At 44.7% G+C, this 21,726-nt stretch overlaps 1 protein-coding gene and 1 non-coding gene across 2 annotated transcripts in view; both read left to right on the top strand.

The window, feature by feature from the left end:
* Window positions 1–21,351, top strand: part of SIDT1 (SID1 transmembrane family member 1) — an 83,791-nt gene extending 62,440 nt beyond the window's left edge. Inside the window, 11 exon segments of the mRNA XM_023728870.1 lie at window positions 975–1,048; window positions 3,067–3,190; window positions 3,398–3,515; window positions 7,476–7,612; window positions 8,426–8,534; window positions 12,807–12,883; window positions 14,964–15,010; window positions 16,646–16,751; window positions 16,842–16,952; window positions 18,607–18,720; window positions 20,906–21,351. Coding sequence (XP_023584638.1) covers window positions 975–1,048; window positions 3,067–3,190; window positions 3,398–3,515; window positions 7,476–7,612; window positions 8,426–8,534; window positions 12,807–12,883; window positions 14,964–15,010; window positions 16,646–16,751; window positions 16,842–16,952; window positions 18,607–18,720; window positions 20,906–20,968 — 1,080 coding nt within the window. The 3' untranslated portion in view covers window positions 20,969–21,351.
* Window positions 1,542–1,612, top strand: TRNAR-UCU (transfer RNA arginine (anticodon UCU)). Its single transcript has one exon. It is a non-coding gene; the product is annotated as a tRNA-Arg (tRNA).
* Window positions 21,352–21,726: the final 375 nt, after the last annotated feature.

The following is a 21,726-nucleotide window of genomic DNA, read 5'->3' as shown; positions in this document are numbered from 1 at the left end:
ATATAAGATAAAAGCAAAGGTAAAGAAGCAAACAAAAATAATAATGAAAACAGCTTGAAAACCTCACTGCTTCTTCAGAGCCCCCCAAGGTCCAGGTCACTGAAGTGACCTCTAGAATTTACTCTATGTGAGAAAGCCCATTTACAATAGCATGAGGCTGAACGTACTTCTAATGCAGTGGTTCTCAAACTTTGCTGTGTATTAAAATCACCTGGGAAACTTTTTAAAATCCCAGTGACTAGGCTGTACCTCGCACCTATTAAAGCAGTCTTTGGGACTAGAACCAGGCATCAGTAATTTTTAAACTCCCCAGTTGATTCCAGTGTACAAGCCAAGTTTGAGAACCAATGGTCTAATAATATGCAGCCAATTCTATACTTATTAAGTGATTAGGACAAGGACTTTAGGTGGTTTATAATTTAAATGTTCTCTGACTATTTTGGGGCTCTGTCAGAAGATAAAGTTGCTTACGTGTGCTGTGGTCTGGGAAGGTTCCTAACGATGGAGATGGGGATAAATATGGAAAACTGAACACACATCTCCTTGTATTACATGCCCTGTGGTTATCATTTCAACCCAAAGGGTGGGACAGCTCCATATCCCCCAGCATTAATGTGGAAAGTAGGACATAGCATGACTGTCTGAAAAGGCAGTTCCCAGTGTTAGCATGCTTTCGTTCTTCTTTTTTTATGATAGCAAAGGAAAAACACTCACTGAGTTCTGCCTTGAGGCTGCATAATCGTAGCGCACATAGAATATTTCAGTTCAAAGCAAGATGGTAGCATTTGAAGGAAATGAGCCTGTGCTGTGTAAAGGGGGCCGACAATGATCCATCCTTGCTGACAGGGAGCGCTACGTGCTTTGTAAACCACAGACAGCTCATACCTGTGAGCAGTAGCTGCCTTTTATGAGTTAAGACGGGGCTCAGAGGATGTAGAAAACCTGCATTTCCTCTCTCACTCTTGATTTTACAGGTGGTAAATGTCACTGGCAACCAGGACATCTGCTATTACAACTTCCTGTGTGCTCACCCCTTGGGTGTCCTGAGGTAAGCCCAGGCCTCTGGTCACCCATGAGGCATTTAGGAAGTCTCTTCTGTTTAGTGTTTGATTTTGTTTTTTTTAAAATCCTAAAAACAATTGTGGAAAGCTACCACAGTAGTTAAGAGCTACGGCTGCTAACCAAAAGGTGGGCGGTTTGAATCCACCAGTTGATCCTTAGAAAACCTATGGGGCAGTTCTACTCTGTCCTCTAGGGTCACTGTGAGTCAGAATTGACTCAATGGCAATGGAGTTTACCTTCATTAAGGGTAGAGAGGAATTAAATCAAGAAGATGAGACCACATATACTTGTCTCATTCTTGTATTAGGGGTTCAGGAAACATTCCTAAGAAAAGCCTGCTGAGAAGGAAACAATGTTTTGAAAATGTCAGTTCCCTAGCTGGGGTGGTGCTTAATTGTGGGCATGAAGTGGCAGTACATTGTCTCATCGAGTCACTAAGCAACCTCATGAGATAGTCATGACTTTTACTACCACTGGGAGCATTGGTGGTTCAGTGGTAGAATTATCTCCTTCTATGTGGGAGACCCAGGTTCAATTCCTGGCCAATGCACCTCATGCACTGCAGCCACCAGCCATATGTCAGTGGACGCTTGCATGTTACTATGATGCAAAACAGATTTCAGTGGAGCTTCCAGACCAATATGGACTAGTAAGAAAGGGCTGGCAATCTACTTCTAAAAATCAGGCACCGAAAACCCTACAAATCACAACGGTCCGCTCCGCAACCCATCATGGGGATGGCACAGGACTAGGCACCATTTAGTTTCATTGTACAAGGGGTCCTAGGAGACAGGATTACCTTTAGACCAATCAGATTCAAGTTGGATCATCCAATCTTGGAGCCGAAGGTTAGGTTAGATTGGAAATTGAAGCAAATGCCCTGAAAGGGTTGCATTTCTGAATTGAAAAGAGGGTGGATGTATGAGTAGGCACGAAGATGCCATTAGGAAGGAGGAAGTGAAGAGCTGATGCTCGTAGGCAGTTAACCATGACCTCCTCACTCAAAGACAAGGATTTTTAAAATAGTCAATTTTATGTTTGTGCTCTGGCTGTTAATCAAAACATCACAGAAATCACTTGTCACTTTTTTTAAATTATAAAACATTTTTAATAAAGAAAAGTACAGATAACAATATTATCCACCACTCAGAATGAATAAATGTCAACAGTTTTAATATTTGCCTTACGCATCATGGGGATGACACAGGACTAGGCACCATTTAGTTTCACTGTGCAAGGGGTCCCCATGACTTGGGGGTCCCCATGACTCGGCGGTCCCCATGAGTCAGGGACTGACTCAAGAATTATTACCCTCATTTTTAGAGGAATACACTAAGGCTTAGAAAGGTAAGGACTTGCTGAAGACCCTTCAGCTGCTACTGCTGTTGGGACTCGATCCCAGGCCTGCTGCCTCTGAGGCCAGGCCCTAGCCCCTAGAGCACAGCCTTGCCTCTGAAACTATTTCCTCTTGCCGTGGGGAAGAGGAGGAGGAAGCCTGGGAGTCAGGAGCCTGGCTGCTCACTCCAGAACCAAACCAGCCTCAGTTTTCTGAAAAAAAACTGTAGGCTGTGGCCAGCTGACACTTCTCCTCAAAGTTCACAGTCATTCAGCTGTGTATTGACACACCATGCAAATTGGGTGCATCTGTAAGAATTCACTCTCACAGTACAGCTGAAATACACGGCCAAACTTCCCATCTTTGGAGCAGCTATCTTTCCCAGGATTCATCCCATGTCAGTACCATGGGGACAAGAGAGGATTAGGGAAATGTACCCAAGAGGGAACAGACACATTATCACGGCAGAAACAGGTTTGGGTTTTTTGTTGGTGTTGTTTTAAGCATCCTAAAATGAAGGAGCTGGACTAAAGAGGATCTCCGATGATGTCCTCGTCCTGAGGTCTTATAAGTTAGTGATGGAAAACGCTGCTGATTCACTCGCTCCCTCACTCTCTGAGCCCCTTTCAATTGCCTTGACTCTCCTGGTTCCTCTGTCATCCCTACAGTGCCTTCAACAACATTCTCAGTAACCTGGGCCATGTGCTTCTGGGCTTCCTCTTCCTGCTGATAGTTTTACGGCGGGACATTCTCCATCGAAGAGCCCTAGAAGCCAAGGACATCTTTGCAATGGTGAGGAGGTCGAGCAAATTGGTGATGGGGAGCTAGGAAGGATTGTAGCTCCAAACAGGATCTGCAAAGGAGTGGGATGTTGGTTTAATGGTGTGATGGCATACTGTGCTATAATGAACAACACAGGTCAAAAGAATGAACTTCCCGATTCTGTAGATATGTCACTGATTAGTATCTTTGTGGTGACCAACCTTTCTCCTTTTTCAGGAGTACGGGATCCCCAAACACTTTGGTCTCTTCTATGCCATGGGCATTGCATTGATGATGGAAGGAGTGCTCAGTGCTTGTTACCATGTCTGCCCTAATTACTCCAACTTCCAGTTCGGTAACTAGAATTTATATCAACTACACAGACTTGAGTCATAGGAGTGTCATACTAGGACCTCCCAAACGTGCCATGCTTCATGGAGCCTCATTTCCACAGGTTGCGCCAATTTCCTCTCTGACCACTTTTTAGACTCGAAAACGCTCAACACTGAATGTTGATCCCACAGCTAGCACTGACAGCTGGCAGTGGGCTAAATGTTAGGCCACAGGTCAGACAGAATGCCCCGACAGACATCTAGAATGTTCCCTCTGTGTAGCTTGGCCTAATCTGGCAGTTAGATTGCTTTGGTACAAAAGTAACAGGAACCCACACTGAATTAAGTAAAAGGTTATTAATCAGCTCACCGTCTGCAAGTCCACAGGTAGAAAGGTCTAGCAGCCGGCTTAATCTGATGGCTCTGACAGTATTTCTCAGTGGTCCCTTTGGTTGTACCTGCCCCGTATGTTGGTTTTATCCTCAGGCTATCTTCCCTTATGGTGACAGAAGTAGCTGTTGCAGGTCCTGCCTTCATATCTTTACCCCAAAATGTCCAGAGAAGGCAAGCTGGCTTCTAGGAGACTTCTTTTAAGAGCAAGGAAACTTCTTTCCCAGAAATTCCCACATAACTTCCCCTAACACCTGTTCATAGCTTGAACAGTCATGAGCCCATTTCTGACTCATTCCTTCATGCTGGTTAGCTCAGGCCTGGGCTGCTATACCAATCATGGTGGCAAAGGAGGTGGGATTACCTTTAGACCAATCAGATTCAAGCTGGATCATCCAACCTTGGAGCCAAAAGTTAGGTTAGATTGGAAATTGAAGCAAATGCCCTGAAAGGGTTGCATTTCTGAATTGAAAAGAGGGTGGATGTATGAGTAGGCACGAAGATGCCATTAGGAAGGAGGAAGTGAAGAGCTGATGCTCGTAGGCAGTTAACCATGACCTCCTCACTCAAAGGTAAGGATTTTTTAAATAGTCAATTTTATGTTTGTGCTCTGGCTGTTAATCAAAACATCACAGAAATCACTTGTCACTTTTTTCAAATTATAAAACATTTTTAATAAAGTACAGAGAACAATATTATCCACCACTCAGAATGAACAAATGTCAACAGTTTTAATATTTGCTTTAAAAAACAAAATTACTGTTGAGCCAATTCCAGTTCATGATGATCCCCTGTGTGTCAGAGTAGAGCTGTGCTCCATAGGGTTTTCAGTGGCTGATTTTTTGGAAGTAGATCACCAGGCCTTTCCTCCGAGTTGCCTCTGGTTGGACTTAAACTTCCAACCTTCTGGTTATCAGCCAAGGGTGTTAACCATTCGCACTACCCAGGGACTCCATGTTTGCCTTAGATCTACTTTTTAAGAAATGATACATTGTGATAAAGTTGAGGTTTATTTTGAACTGCTTCTCAACCTTCTTCCTTTCCTTTCTTCCCCAGAGGCAACAACTGTGATTAATTTGGTATTTATTCTTCCAGTCTGTTTTTAATGCCTTTACTACATATGAGCTACATTATTACTAATTTATCACACTGTGTTGTGCAGCATGCTTTTTTTTTTCAATTCAACAATAGGTTTTCAAGATTTATCAATATTGAATCAAAAACATCTAGCCCATTCTTTTTTTAAGAAAATATTTTGTTATGTTTTGGATGAAAGTTCACCAGCAAATTAGGTTCCCATTTAACAATTTTTGTACAAATAATTCCATGACATTGGTTACAATATTTGCAATGTGTCAGCATTCTCATTATCTCCATTCTGTTTGTTCTGTTTCCATTTATCTATCTTTCTTGCCTCTCCTTGCCATCTCATCTTTGCTTTTGGATAAATGTTGACTCTTTGGTCTCCTATAGTTGATTATTTGAAGGAGCACATTCCTTGCAGTGAAATTGTTTATTTTATAAGCTAATCTATTATTTGACTAAAAGGAGACCTCCGGGAGTGGCTTCAGTTCCAAGTTATAAGGCGATAGTCGCAGGTGGCCCTCTAGTCTCTGTCAGTTCAGTAAATCTGGTCTTTTTTAGGAATTTGAGTTTTGTTCTGCATTTTTCTTCCATTAGATCCGGACCTCCTATGATACCCCTGGTCAGAATGGTCACACCATCTAGTTCTTCTGACCTCACACTAGTAGAGGCCGTGGTTCATGTGGGCTATTAGCCCATTCATTTGTAAGTCATGTTCTGTAATAAAGATAGACCACATTTATCTGCTCCTCTACTGAACAACCTTTAGATGTTGCAATTCTTTTGCTGTTAGCTACAAGGCTGGAAGGAACATCCTTGCATATGTCTCTGTGCACTTGTGAGGGGGGTTTCCTGGGATACCTAGAAGTAGAATTTTGGGATCACCTAATTTGTGTGTCTTTCATTTTGCCAAAAACTTCCAAATTGCTCTCCAGAGAATTAATTCCCACTCCCACTAGCTGTGTGAAAGTTCCCATTTCCCCACATCATCACTAACACTTGTTATTTTTAGACATTTACATTTTTTTCTGAATTTTTAGTAATACGGATGTCTTAGTCACTTCATGCTGCCAAAACAAAAAATCCAACAAGTATAGTGGGTTTAAAGAATAGATACTTATTGTCTCTCCATTCTGGAGGCTAAAGGTCGGGACTTCGGCCCTGCCGATTCCTTCTGTGGGTCTTCCTTCTAGTTTCTGGTGACTACTGGCAATCACTGACGTTTCTTTGCTGCTTATATATGCATCTGTGGCATCTGGGTCCATTCTGTGTGAGTGTCTGCGTCTATTCTGCTCTTTTTATAAGACACCACTCAGAAGGGATTAGGTTTAGGATCCATCCTACTCTGGTATGACCTCATTAACATAACGAAAGAAAGACTGTATTTCCAAACAGAGTCATATTTACAGGTACAGGAGTTAGGACTTCAGCGCAACATTTTGGGGCCTTCAATTGAATCCATAACAATGGGACATTGCATTGTTGTTTTAATTTGTATTTACGTAACTCTGGAGGAGGACATCATGCTTGGTAGAGTAGAGGGTCAGCAAAAAAGAGGAAGGTGCTCAATGAGATGGATTGACACAGTGGCTGCAACAATGGTCTCAAGTATAACAACAATTGTGAGATGGGGCAGGACTGGGCAATGTTTCGTTTTGTTATACATGGGGTCGCTATGAGTTGGAACCAACTCCATGGCTCCTAACACACACACAATAATGCAGTAGCCCTGGTTTGGAGCCCTGGTGGCACAATGATTAAGAGCTAGGGCTGCTAACCAAAAAGTTAGCAGTTCGAATCCACCAGCTACTCCTTGGAAGCCCTACAGGGCAGTTCTAGTCTGTCCTATATGGTCGCTATTAGTCGGAATCGACTCAATAGCAACAGGTTAATGCAGCAGAAAAAAAAAAAGCATTGCCATCAAGTTGATTCCAACTCATAGTGACCTTACAGAACAGAGTAGAACTGCCCCATAAGGTTTCCAAGGAGAGGCTGGTGGATTCGAACTGCCGACCGTTTGGTTAGCAGCCGACCTCTTAACCACTATGCCACCGGGGTTCCAATGCAGTAGAGTCACATTTAATTTCTAACAACATAGAGGTATATATATGAGTAATCAATGTAGTTTTATTTCAGGGTGCTGAGAAGGGCCTTCTACACCCACCTAGGACTTTTTTATTGTCACACAGCCTGAAAATTCACCATTTGGGATTCTTGTTGTTGAACAAGTAGAGATTATCAAGTACTTGATATCATGTTATTGGATACTTTTCTTCTGTGAATCAAGAACAGCCTTGGAGGGGATTAGAAGTGGATAGAGTACAGGGGGTGGGGGGAGTCTAACTAGAGAACATGATTAGGGAGGCTGACATGCGGGCGTCTCTACACAACCTGAGGGCAGCAGATACTCCATGGACTGGAATGAGGGGTTCCTCAGAGGCTGAGGAGAAATCTAGAAAGTGTCATTCCGTGTGAACGCTGACTGCCTGGGCTCCTCCTTGCGCCTGCAGACACCTCCTTCATGTACATGATCGCCGGCCTCTGCATGCTGAAGCTCTACCAGACTCGCCACCCAGACATCAACGCCAGCGCCTACTCTGCCTACGCGTCCTTCGCTGTGGTCATCACGCTCACTGTCCTCGGAGTGGTGCGTCCCTCTCCACCCACCTTCAGCCTGACTTTCAAACGGGCCCTGTTGGGAGGTTTCTGTTGTTTGTTTGTTGGACCTCAAGTGAACCAGTTTGGATTAATCATAACCCTTGGTTTATGACACACTGTCAACATTTCTCCATTTGTGGCACACTTTTATTTAGTTATTTAGCTAATTATTGTTTATAGTGCAATAAACCACACCCGTTGCCGTCGAGTGGATTTCCAACTCATAGCAACCCTATAGGACTGAGTAGAACTGCCCCACAGGGTTTCCAAGGCTGTTTATCTTTACAGAAGTAGACTGCCACATCTTTCTCCCACTGACCAGCTGGTGGGTTCGAACCGCCAACCTTTCAGTTAGCAGCTGAGTGCTTTAACCACTGTGCCACCAGAGCTCTTTTTATAATGTAATAGCCACCTGTAAGACTACCACCCTCCTTTTAACGTAAAGCTAGGACCTGACTCATGTGAAGCTGGGATAGAGATGTACAAACTGACTGGGGAGGCCGGCTTCAAGACGTCAGTGTCTATCTAAATGTGCAGGAGCCACAAACGTTGGTTGTTGGCAGTTATTGGAAGAGCATTGGCCCCAACTTTAGTGTCGGTGAAGCTGCCGCATCAATTTCCTCCCTCTTCCATCTTCATTTGCCAGGAGACCTCAGACGGTACGCTGTAAGCTCATTGTGAGTTCAGAGAAGAACAAAATGTGCACCCAGCTCAGTTTTTGCCTCCTCATGACAGACAGAGGGTTTTAGAGAGTTCTCTGGGAAGAACCCCGAGTGAAGCTAACTGCCGTCTTTGTTCCTAGGTTTTTGGGAAAAATGACGTGTGGTTCTGGCTCATCTTCTCCGCAATCCATATTCTGGCTTCTCTGGCCCTCAGCACCCAGATCTACTACATGGGTCGTTTCAAGATAGGTGAGTCACCCATTATTCTATAATAAACATGCTAACAATTTTCCCCTGAGGAAACAGACATCCTCTTCCCTTTCTCTAAATAAAAACGCTGCTGGTCATCGTGAGCACGTGCATCATGAACATCATGAATTCTGGGCTATGTTTAACAGCTCCCTCTCCCTTACAGTACTGTAATAAGCTATGATCACCAGTTCTATTTTCAGTTGAGAAGCTAAACTTGCTAGACCTCAGAGCTGAGGCAGAGCTCCTAGTCCCAAACACTTTATAACCCACCAGGCTTTGAAAGCACATTTGGAGGATGATATGATCATCCATACCCACTTGTTCCACCTAAAGAGCTATTTTTCAGTTTGCCGCATTTAAAAAGAGCATTTCTCAAGTCATGGTAAATGGTTATCAGGAATGGATTATAGATTATTCCCAAATTCCGGAACTGGAACTTTGGGCGACCAACTTGTCAGTCCCAGAGTCAGGACACCTGCTGAGCTCCCTGTGCCGACCTGAACTTCTCAGCCTTGAGTGTTCTAGAGAAATGAGCTTGTGATCTGCTGTTGGAGGTCACCACACAGAGGAGCAAAGTGTCTTAAAGCACTTAAACGTCACAAATCATTTTAAGGTCCAAGAAGTCAGACTTGCATATTGTTTTATATGTTTCAAAACAAATCATTATATATAAAGTTAGGCCCACTTCTAATATTTGAAAGACCCAGAGCAAGAGTACAAAGAGTCCACATACTATATGTCTAAAAAATTTAAAGTTATAAAGCAGACTGAAAAACCATTAAACAAATAAAACCAACAAAGTGGTAAATATATCTTTGTTACAACCTCAAAAGGACAGTCCAGAACATGGCTGTGCAGGAAAGCCGGTTCCCAGCCCCCACCCTGGCCGAATGCCCCTTCCCACTCCTGACTCTGTCTTGCGTCATAAGCGGTCTCACAGGTATACATACGGACACTCTCGCTCAACATCCAATATCCACCCCCAGCTCCCACAGATAGCCCCTTCTTGGCGATCCTCACAGACAGAAGTGCACACCCTAGTGGTGCTGTCCGCCCATGGGAGGGGAGGCCCGGGAAGGGGTCTACACAGGCCCTGAGAGCAGGCTCGGGCCATCAGGGCTGGGGACTCTGAGGTCCAGGAGCCCAGCATGTGGTCTAGAAAAGAAAGGACACAAGCTCCAGCTGAGTAGTCTCCTGAGCCCTGTGGACTTCTCATTTAATGGTGAATGAGGCATTCTACAATATGGGCCTCTCTTGCCAGGTCTAAGGACATTCTGCATAAACAAAGAGCTTTAAGACTAGAAGATCAAATAAAACAATTTCTTATTTCGAGGTTTAGTTTTCCCTTTTGGCTTAGTCAGTAGATTTACCCTTGACATTAATGTAGCCAGTTCATCTCCATACCCCCCAGTGGAAGCATCATTATCCAGTTGCATAGAACACTTGATAGGGCAATGTGGACATACCCCAACCTCCACTTCTCTTGAAGGTGAGTGAAGTCATACAAACTAAACTTTCCAACAGAAAATGACTTGGAGCATTGTTACTCTGGGTTCCCCTAGAACTGGGGAAGAAAAACTTGAATACAGATACATGTAATTGGTAATGATGACTAATACACAGAGGAGCTTTTAATATATTTATACCACCCTTTCTCCATGCAATTTTGCAATACTAAAGTAGCTTACTTGTTAAGAAAGGAGGAATTTAACGTACTATACTATGGCCATTTTGTCAGGGTTCCAATAGGAAAAATATGTCACACCCAAAGATGTCAGGAGGATTTATTTACAAAGTGGGTGTTTATAAAGGCGCAGCCCAGGGAGAGGGAAAGCAAAGGGTAGTGCAGTAATGCGCCGGTCAGTAGCCCCGAGCTTCCGTCATGTGGAAGCCCGAAAGGACAGGGAGGAAGCCGTTACCAAAACATGGAAGGGAGTCACACTGAAAGGAGCGGCACCAGGGAAATAAATACTCTGAGATCACTGCCCGCCCACCACCGTCCCTCCAGTTCTGCTGGGGCTCTCCACTGTCAAGTCCAAGGGGAAAGAAGGGTAAGGGAACCATCATGTAATCCATACAGGTCAGTCTCCCAGGGCTGGTGCAGGATAGGGCACCATGGGGTTGGGGTGGGGACAAATGGAAGATAGCCAGTGTGCACTTAACTGGTTATTTTCAATTTCTCTACCCAGGGAGTCTTCCCCAGGTGGTTAAACATTTACCATTGTCAAAAGGAAAACTCAGTATTTAATTGCGGCAGTGACTGCATCTAAATTTAGCACCAAGACAGGCATTTGGATTCTTGGAAAGTGGTTCAGGCAATGCCAACCTCTTTACCCATTTCTTGAGCTGCCTTTGCTTTCTCAGCTCACATGCTCCTTTCTCGGTGGCCTTCGGGCTTCACACGAAAGCAAACGCGGACATGCAAAGCAGCAGAGATGAGACAGGACTTAGGACAGAAAATCATGTTGCTTACTGCCCAGATCGTGACCCCATCCCTTCCCTCGCCATCACCAGTTAAAAAACCAATTGCCATTGAATAGATTCTGACTCAGGATGACCCCATGTGTGTCCGAGTAGAACTGTGCTCCGTAGGGTTTTCAATGGCTGATTTTTCAGGAGTAGATCACCAGACCTTTCTTCTGAGGCACCTCCGGGGTGGACTGGAACCGCCAACTTTTTGGTCAGCAGCCAAGTACGTTATCCATTTGCACCACCCAGGGCACCAGAAAAGGACTGCAGGAATTTCTCATGAGAGAAGACAGATAAGTTCCGAGTAGTGACAAAAGTGGGGAGTGAGCAGGACAAGTCTTGATTCACTCTTGAGGAGTAGTAAATAGTTTGCACTCGACTGCTAACCTAAAGGTTTCCAGTTTGAATCCACCCAGTGGTACCATGGAAGAAAGCCCTGGTGATCTGCTTCCATTAAGATTACAGCCAAGAAAACTCTATGGAGCAGTTCTACTCTGTATGTAACACATGGGGTCACCATGAGTCAGAATCACCTCAATGGCAACTAACAATAACAAAGGTCTGAATGTCTTACGACAGCCAGAAAGACTGTGTGTTCTTTTTGGTGAACAAACATTACTTTCATAATGAGAAAACAAAATTAATGTTACCTATTTTAGGAAAAAATAAAATGAGAGGTCAGTCTACCTGTTTGGCTACCTTCTTATAATTTTTTTTTCTCATTTCTCCTCTGCCTCCCACTGACTCAGACGTGTCTGACACAGGTAATGTGCAGCCACCTTCCTAGAGCTTCATATCGCTTGGGTTTTTCGTGTGTTTGTTTTTAGTCACCTGCCTGCTCCATCGATGAACACTCTATTTCCCGGCGGGCAGGCTCAGTGAGAGGGAGGCGAGGATGCATTCCAGCGCAGCCTGCTCTGAGCCTCTTCCGGGCCACATGTGGACAGAGCATCCACATGAACGTCCCTCCATCCTTCCTCCACCAGCCTATTTAGTCTAGTGACCACTGGTTAATGGAACCCAGGGGAAGCCTAGAAGAGGAGTAGCGATCACAACAGAGCTGAGCCCATGCTTGCTGAGATGCTTGTCTGCACGGATCCAGCCTTGCATTTGATGTTTCTAGTCTGGACAGCTCACAGAAAGCCAGCCCACTCTAGACCCTGATCTGTCTAGCACACTCGCTGCTTCTCACGCCATCCTTTTGAAGGATTTGGGATAGCTCTTGCCATACATTTAAAAAGAAATCTTCCCTGTTGTTTTCTTCCCCGTCTTACCTGGCATTCCTTTGATTATCTTTTTAGTACGAGTCTAGACTTTCTGAACGTGCTCAGGAGAACCAGTATCCCTGGGTTCGGTTCTTACTAACGTAACTACACTGAGAAATACAGACTAGCTAAAATTTCCCATCCCCTAGGGAGGTGGGTTTGAGAGAATCAGCAACATCTCTGCTAGAAAAGAAACATCACCAGGGTAAACCCCAAACAAAAGGAAGTTTAGCTGAAGGGGAATGGTGCATGAGGGTTTGCCAGCCACCCCTATTATTTGTGAGCACTCGCGCCTTTTCCACTTGCCTTTCTGCTGTGGGATGATGGATAGGGTACACCCTCTATGACAGACAGCACAGGTGGCTGTGGGCGCCATGTTTTAAAGCAAACATTTATCACTCACCTGTTAGGTGCAAAGCACTACTTTAATGAGGTGACGAAAACAGCATCCCTGCCCCAAAAAGCTTGAGCAGTATTGGAGTATTTTGTACCATCTCTCCCGAAGCCTTCTGACTACGCGATTTGTCATCAGCAGATTTGGGGATTTTCCGGCGGGCCACCATGGTGGTTTACACGGACTGCATCCAGCAGTGTAGCCGGCCTCTGTACATGGTACGTGGATGTGCCTGTGTTCCTTGCCCTTCTCCAAAAGTGGGGCACCGGCAGGAGGGGCAGGCGCGGGGAAGCCACTGCAGACTCCCAAAATCAAGAGAGCCAGATGGTTGAGGGTGGCTGAGGGCCACTCGGTGGGAGAAGAGGCGTGTTGCTGAGTCTTCTTCTCACCCATGAAAGTCAAGCTGGGATTATCCCATTTTATAAATGAAATATTTGTTAGTATGTGAAGAAAAGCAAAAGAATATATAAAAAACCATTAAAAAGTGGTACTTGCTGTGGAGGAGAATCAGGACAGGTGCCCGTAAATAATCGTCCAAACAGGAACGCTTCTGAACGTGAAAGGGTCACTGTTAACAGTTACTCCAGGGCAGCAGGCACCCAGCAGACTGCTGGGCAAACTGGGACGTATGGTCCTTCTGGTCACTTTCATTAGGATCTTTCACTTTGCACGTTATACATTTCTGTATTGTTTAATTTTCATAATGAGCAATACTTTTAAAATTTTGCCGTTATTGCTTGATGGCAGAAATACACTTTAAAAAGTTCTTCCTCATACTTTTGAGCGTATTATACACTTTCTAGACTGAGCAGAGGGCTTAGGGCCTTGGCCCCAGCTCTGTCTTTGTTTGCTAGCCTATGACCTTGGGAAGGCTACTTACCTCCTTTGAGCCCATTGCCCCAACCACTGCACAGTGCTGTGGTAAGAATTCATGGTGCTGTTTGGGCCTGGCACACAGGAGCTCGCCAAGCACCTACTAAAGGTGGTGTGAACGGCCACGCACTCAGCTGCTAATGAAAGTTTGGCCGTTCAAACCCACCCAGCAGCTCTGTGGGAGAAAGATCTGGCAACCTGCTTCCGTAAAGATTACAGCCAAGAAAATCCTATGAGGCGGTTCTACTATGTCACGTGGGGTCACTATGAGTTGAAATCGACTGGACGGCATCTAACAACAACAGTAGTTTATAATCAGAAGCATCTTTACATAAAGGAATGTGGGATTCTTTTAGCCCTCTAGAACTTGGACAGGAGCTGTAAGCATTAAAACTTCAGGGAATTGAGACCGAAGTGTTTTATTCAGGGGAGAATCAACAACCTATTAGGACCTGTGAGTATTTTGAGAGTTAAGCATCTCCTAGCTGTGAAACATGAGTAGCAATTAACGTTTTTTAAGCAAAGGTATTTCCTCCAAGTTGGATGGATTACCCAGAAAGACAGACTGTCTACTTTTAAATGGTAGATGAGCAGCCAGTCAAATTCAGGTATAACCAGACAGTGCCTGAAAGTTTCAAGTGGTACGTAGAGGAGGAGGAGTGAGCTGTGAATCAGTCTCTGTCGGGGATTGTTGTGGTTGTCAGTTGCCATGGATGAGATTCCGACTCCTGGTGATCCATGTGTGCAGAGCAGAACTGCTCTCTTTTGAAAGCAGATCACCAGGCCGGTCTTCTGAGGCACCTCTGGGTGGTTTTGAACTGCCAGCCTTTCGGGTAGTAGTCGAGCGCTTAGCCGTTTGTGCCACCCAGGGACTCCTAATTGTCCTTTACGATGGACCTTTTCTCTCGATTTTCTCTCCTCCCCAGTAACTTTAATGTTAAGACGACATGTAATAGAGACAAATTGCAGGGTCTCGTTGGCGCCCGAAGAGTGGCCCAGAAGCTAACTCCCTACAGCCAGTCCTGAGAGCTGCAACAGAGCCCAGCAGCAGCACATCCCAGGAAAGTAGTCCTTGATTACAGAACTCAGTGGCAGAATTCTTTTAATTACTAAGTAATCGGCACACACACCAACTTCATCACCCCGCAGTGTGGCCCCCATTGCCCGCTCCTCTAAGCATGGGTGACAAAGAGCCAGAGCCCGGCTTTGTGACCATATGGGGATGTGGCCACATCTGTGTGCATCCCAAGGCCTTGCATTCAGTCCATTTCGAGGACTGATGTCCGACTCGGGAACAGCTCTCTTAGAACCACAGACACTTTTCTTTCACCAAGACTATCATTTCCCCAATACTTAATGCTTCTCCTGTGGTGGGTTTAGAAAGCAGTGTGTTCAACATTTGACATTTTCTTTCCTCCTTCCTAGGACAGAATGGTGCTGCTCATCATTGGGAATCTGGTTAACTGGTCCTTGTAAGTTGTCTGAGAAAAACATGTCATTCTCTTTATTAATATCTCCTTATTAACACTGTGGGTTAGCTTCCCTTGGTTGTCATTTTTACAAAGAAATCTGAAATTAAGGAGAAGGTAAGACTATGCTTGTCCTAGAGACAAGAATGACACTTTTCCTCTTGCAGAGAAAATGCTAGGAAGCTTTTATAGACCAATACTGGCCTCTCATAAAGTATTGATCCATTGAGTTCATTTACTCAACAAGACAAAATCAGAACTTGTTGTATCCATGTAGATTGATATGGATGTATTTATAGACACATGAGTGTAGAAATATATGGAGATTGTATCAATGGTTGCAAAAATACAACATGGTTTCAAACTCTTTTGTAGAATTTTCCATAGAAGCTACTCAGTAGGCATTCTTTTCTGTAGGAAGCTCTCTTTCTCGCCGAATGTGTGTAAGCAAGTAGCTCCTATGTTTTCTCTCCATGTTTCTCTCTGTTGCACCTGTATCATTTGTCTTCCTCTTTTTCTCCTTCATCATCTCCTTGTCCTCAAAGGGCCTGAAAATAGAACTGTACAACAGGTGTATATTTTTCCTAGCTTTGATTATTTTATGCAACATATTCTCAACTAAAAATTTGAATAAGTAGTATGTTTTATGGATCACTCAAAAAAAAAAAGTAAGTTCAGCAGGTTTTATTGGTGGCTCTCCACTGATGAGGTCCTCTTGATCAGTGATCAGTGACATTTGACAGAAAAATGGCTCCCTCTTCCTGGCCCCCATGAAGACATACATGCAAAGAAATGAAGAAAGAGGCATGCCTTCAGGGGAAGCCAGAATCAAGTCATGGGGCTTTGAATCTCATATGGGGGCCATATGTTTCTGGAAGAAACTTCCATAATGTTGTCACCCCATAGATTACCTCAGGGTAAGGTCCATAGTTGTAAGCTCCCCCCTCCTTTACTTGGGGGCCAAGTCAAGATGAAGTGATTCTTGAAGAGCGGTGACCACCCTTTTGGGGGCAGATTTCACAGTCCTCGGGGCTCTGTAACACGGGGTGCTGGTGCCAATACTTAAACTCATTGCTGTTGAGTTGATTCCGGCCCATAGCAACACTATAGGACAGAACAGAACTGCCCTGTAGGGTTTCCAAGGCTGTAATCTTTAGGGAAACTGACTGCCACATCTGTCTCCCGAGGAGTGGCTTGTGGGTTCAGACTGGGTCACCATGAGTCAGGGGTCGACTTGATGGTAGCTAACAAGGACAAAATTTAAGAATTAAGAACATTTAAGAGTTAATCTTAAATGCAAACAAAAAGTACAATAATCTCTGAAGGTATTTGTTTATTTACCACAGTGTTCTTTTACAACAGTGAAAAACTGAACAGCAAAGGAAGAACTCTTTCAACCAGAGAGGAAAAAGTTATTGTTTATGTGATACATCCACTTGTGGGAATTTTGCATAGTCATTAGAAATGAACGGTCTGAATACAATGTAATAAATGAAAAGGTACTTATAATATGTTAAAGTGTTTCTTTGTTTTTTGTTTATTTTTTAATGGACAAAAAAGATGAGAGGGCACAAAAAAGCCAGTAAGATGACAAATCTACCTGCATGGCTACAAAACATTTTCTCCCCATGTTCTCAGTGCCCTCTTTGGACTGATATATCAACCCAGGGACTTTGCTTCCTACATGCTGGGCATCTTCATCTGTAACCTGCTGCTCTACCTGGCCTTCTACATCATCATGAAGGTAAGGGTGGGCGCCAGGGGCTGGGCAGTGCCTGGGGCCCTTCACCAGGCGGCAGGCTCAGCTTTGCCAGTGTCCCCTCTCACCCTGCAGCTCCGCAGCTTGGAGAAGGTCCTCCCAATCCCGCTCTTCTGCATCGTGGCCACTGCCGTGGTGTGGTCCGCCGCCCTCTACTTTTTCTTCCAGAATCTCAGCAGCTGGGAGGTAAGAAGACAATTCTCTCCTCCACAAAGGTGTTTTCTCTCCATCTCGCTTTTTGACCTTTCTGCTTCCCTTGCTTAATGTGTTTGTTGCTTTCACCTTTTTTACATTCTCTGAAATGAAAGCTTCCTTTAAAAGGGATGGTTTTTAAGATCCACACATCAATGCTCAATAAATGACACGTCTTCATTGTCAGCGTAGCCCTTCATACATTTTTAACCCCTACCAAAACCAGTTTCCATCAAGTGGATTCCGACTCCTGGCAATCCCACGTGAGTACTCCAAAGGGTTTTCAATGGCTGATTTTTCAGAAGTAGATCCCCAGGTCTTTGGAGCCCTGGTGGCTCAGTGGTTAAGAGCTCGGCTGCTTACCAAAAGGTCAGCAGTTCAAATCCACCAGCCGCTCCTTGGAAACCTGTAGGGTCACTATGAGTTGGAATCAACTCAGCGGTGATGGTTTTTTTTTTTTCAGGTTTCTTCCAAGGTGCCTCTGGGTGGACTCGAACCTCCCACCTTTCAGTTAGCAACTGAGCACATTAACTCCTTTGCACCACCCAGGGACTCTGTAACTCCTACAGACACTGTGAATTTGATCATCATTATGTATTATATTTTCCTCCTGTTCCCAGTGGATGTTTGTGTGTAAAAATCTTGATTCGTGTATCTTCTCCACCATTCTTATCATTATCACACTCCATAAACAAAGGCCCAGTGGCAGATGTTTGTACATTCATTTCACAAATAGGAAAGCTAAGACCTAGGATGTCAGTGAGGGGTCTGAGACTCAGAGCTGGGAGGAGACTCAGCTCCTGACTCACGTTCATGCCTCCCTGGACTCCCCTGGCTCTGTTCAGCTGTCCATCTGTCTTTCTCTTCTTTCTCTCCTTAATCACTCAAAGCCCCAGATGTTCCACTATATTGATCATAAAATCAGAGAAAGCCTTCAAAAAGGTATCTCCCTGGTCTACAACATCCTAGTCATATACTTAGAAGCCAATCTGGAGGCTAGCTTTTCAAAAAAAAATAATAGCTTTATTGAAAGATAATTCACATACCATACAGTTCACCTTTTTAAAATATACAATTAGGTGGTTTTTAGTGTATTCACAGAGTTGTGCAACCAACACCACAATCAATTTTAGAACATTTTCCAACACCCCAAAAAGAAACTCCATACCCATTAAGCAGAAACTCCTCATTTCCCCTCAAGCCCCCACCCCAGCCCTAAGCAACCACTTTCTATCTCTATGGATTTGCCTATTCTGGACATTTCATGTAAATGGAATTAATAGCACATTGTCTTTCGTGTCTGGCTTCTTTCACTTAGCATAATGTTTTCAAGGTTCATCCATGTTGTAGTGTGTATCAGTACTTTGTTTCTTTTTATTGCCAAATAATATTCAATTGTATAGATATACCGTATTTTAGTGATCCACTCATCAGTTGATGGGCATCTGTCTTGTTCCCGCTATTTGGTTATTTTGAATAATGCCGCTGTGAACATTCATGTACAAGGTTTTCTGTGAACGTGTGTTCACAGAAGCTAACTTCCCGAGCTAGGTGTCTAATAGCACGTCTGCAGCTTCCTGGGCTGTCACCCCTCTGAACAGCAGGCTCGTGGGAACTCTTGCCCACGTCCTGCCTCACCTTTCTGCAGGGAAGCCCAGCAGAATCCCGGGAGAAGAACCGCGAGTGTATCCTGCTGGATTTCTTTGATGACCATGACATCTGGCACTTCCTCTCTGCTACTGCCCTGTTTTTCTCATTCTTGGTGAGTTTTTATCTCTTTCTGATAATCTCTTCTCTGTCTACATTCTGTACTCCCTTTTTTTCTCTTCCCCTCGTCCTTACGTCCGCTTTTGTATTCCTCTCTAATTTCCCTTTCCAATAAACCAAACCAGTTGCCTTCTTGTCGGTTCCAATTTGTAATGACCCCACCTGTGTCAGAGTAGCGCTGTGTGTGCTCCATAGGGCTTTCAATAGCTGAATGTTTGGAAGTGGGTCGCCAGGGCTTTCTTTCGGGCACCTCTGGCTTAACTCAAGCTTCCACCCTTCCGGTTAGCAGCCAAGCACTTAACCATGTGCACCACTCAGGAACTCCTCCTTTTCTAATACTTCGTTGTAAGTCAGTGAACATACCACCTTATTTCTTGTTTAAGTTTGAGCTTTTGTTTAGGTCTTTATTTTCATTTTCCTCTTCCTCCAACATAGTAAGACACAGAGTGTTGCGGTGATTTTCCCTAAACCAGACAGCACATTTGGGCTGAATTAGTATTAGAACTCACATTCCCAGAGTTCCTCCAGGGACTGCTTTTGGCGTCACTAAATTCTGGTAACATTGGGTGCTTTGTTGCCATGCTGTGCTCATGTTCCACCCCTTTTGCCGTTCTCACTGATATTTCACAGGTTCCTGGAGGGGCTCATGAGCGCAGCCAGGCCTCTGTCGCCTTCTAGCCAGTCTATTCCAAATCTCTCCTGTAGTCACTCTGTCTTTTGCCCGGACACCTTCCGAGAAGCCACATATTTGTAAAAGTCCTGGATAATAACTTTCAGAATCCTTTTATCCTAATTTTGACGTTTCCATATTAAAAGCCTGTGGTGCCTGCGCAGAGATTCAAGGTGCAGTTAACATTACCAGACCTCCTGGGCTCCCACCCTGTTGGATTTAGCAGTTTCTGGACTGGCCATGTAACCTCAAGAGTGGAGTAGGGCTACCCCCCAGCGGCCAGTTTGGGAAGTTCAACCAAACTGTATAAGCATCATTCCTTACGGTGTTTTTGTGCTAGTCACCTTCATTAGAGACAGACAACAGAAATGGAGCTAAGAGTCCCATGTGGAGAGAACGGTGGTAGAGGGGACTGGAAAGGGGGGAGGAGGAGCAGAAAGTTTCTTATAAAACAATATCCAGTGCAACAAGTCCTCATTTCTTTCAAGTCTTGATCCAAATGTCCCTTTCTAAGTAATGACTTCCCTGGCCACACTATCAAAACTGTTTATTCCCCTCACCCCATACTCCTATATTCCCTCCGGAATTTAACTTTCATCGTTAGCATATGCTACCATCTATTGTTAGCTGCCTTCAAGTCAGATCGTGCTCACGGCACCCTCATGTCTAACAGAGTGAAATGGTGCCCAGTCCTGCGCCATCTTCATGATTGTTGGTATACTTGAGCTCATTTTGTGGCTGTTGCATAACTATCTAACATACTGTATAATTTACGTATTTGTTTCATGCCTGAAGTCCTCTCTCAAATGTAAGCTCCATAAGGGCAGGGATGTTTGTCTTTTTTGTTCCAAACTATATTTCTAGCATGTGTAATAGCACATAATAGGTCTTCAATAAATGTCTGAATTAATTAGTAAATGAACTACCATATTTTACGCAAATAACGTGAACCTTCTACGTTTGTTTGCCAACCACGCCCTCCCCCGAGAGAGATTTTCATAAGCGTGCTATGCTAATTTTTTTACAGCAACATGTAAAACAAAATTGGCATAGCAGCACTTATGAAAATACCTTGAGGGAAGAGTATGCAGATGGCAAACAAACATAGAATACGCTCATTGTTTGCATAAAAATACGGTATGTAATTATAAAAAATGCCTGTTAAGGGCAAGGCATTTGCAGAGGGTTGCAGAAGACATGAAAACGAGTGAGGGAACCAGGGCTTCAACCCAGTTTGCATTTCCACCCCCAGATACACTGAATCAGAATCTACATTTTAACAAGATCCCCAGGTGATTCTTACGTATAATAAATTTTGAGAACCACTGCTCTACTAGTGGTTCTCAGAAACGGTCCGTCAGAAATGGGAACTTGTTAGAAGCGCAAATTCTCAGCAGGCGTTCGAGCCTGAAGAAACCAGTTCAAAGCCCTGGAAGGAACTTGTAGTCTTCAGTCTGCGGGAACTTACTGTGACTGTACCCTCCTTTCACTCTCCCCCGTCTCATTTCAGGTTTTGTTAACCCTGGACGACGACCGGGACATGGTTCGGAGAGACCAGATCCCTGTCTTCTGAGCCTCCAGCGTTAAGAGGGGAGAGGGAGCAATCACTCTTGGTGCTGTTTCGTGAAAAATCCAGTGACTGCAGCACAGTAACCCCTGCCCAGTAGTCCGCTCACCCTCTTAGAGTCGAACCTGCTTGCTTTCACACAGAAAGAAGAGGAACTGGGGGGAGACTCCAACCTGCATGAGGCGAGCAGAAGGGAAGCCGGAAGAGCCAAGAAATGCCCCACCCCTTCTGTAAGCAGCGCTCTGAGTTAGAGATGAACAAAAGCTGCACCAAAGTCAACTCACTCCCTTGGGACCCCTCCGCCCTCACCTCGGATTTGCCAGATTTGGCAGAATGATTTTGCACTCTCCCCTCCGGCTGCCTCCGCGCCCAGAAAGGCCCGCCGCTCAGAGTTCCTGCCGAGACACGCTGGCTTGCTCCCTTGGTCCCTGTGCAACAGCTGCTGCTCTAGACATCCCAAAGCAGGAGCCCAGGGAGGGCAGGATTCCTCACAGTGTGGTAGGCGGGAGACTCAAGGCCCCACCCACCTGAGGTAGACGTTCCAGCCTTACCAGCTAGTGGCCTCGGCCTCCTTAGAAGGAGAACTGTATGTTTCACCCAGGTTCCTGACCCCGTTAAAAGGACACAGGATCAGGCTTTGTCCCTCACTCCTCTTAACAGGTCACTGGGGCCAAAGGCTTGGGTGCTCGCCCGTTCTTTAGTATTTCCATCTCACTGCTGTTGTTGACCCCATCACTCAAGTTCTACCTTCTTGGGAAGGCCCT

Source organism: Trichechus manatus, unplaced genomic scaffold (genome assembly GCF_000243295.1).
Source record: "Trichechus manatus latirostris isolate Lorelei unplaced genomic scaffold, TriManLat1.0 scaffold00026, whole genome shotgun sequence".
NCBI classification, from domain to species: Eukaryota; Metazoa; Chordata; class Mammalia; order Sirenia; family Trichechidae; genus Trichechus; species Trichechus manatus.
Note: the sequence above shows the minus strand (reverse complement) of the source record. Positions and strands in the feature narration are given on the sequence as shown.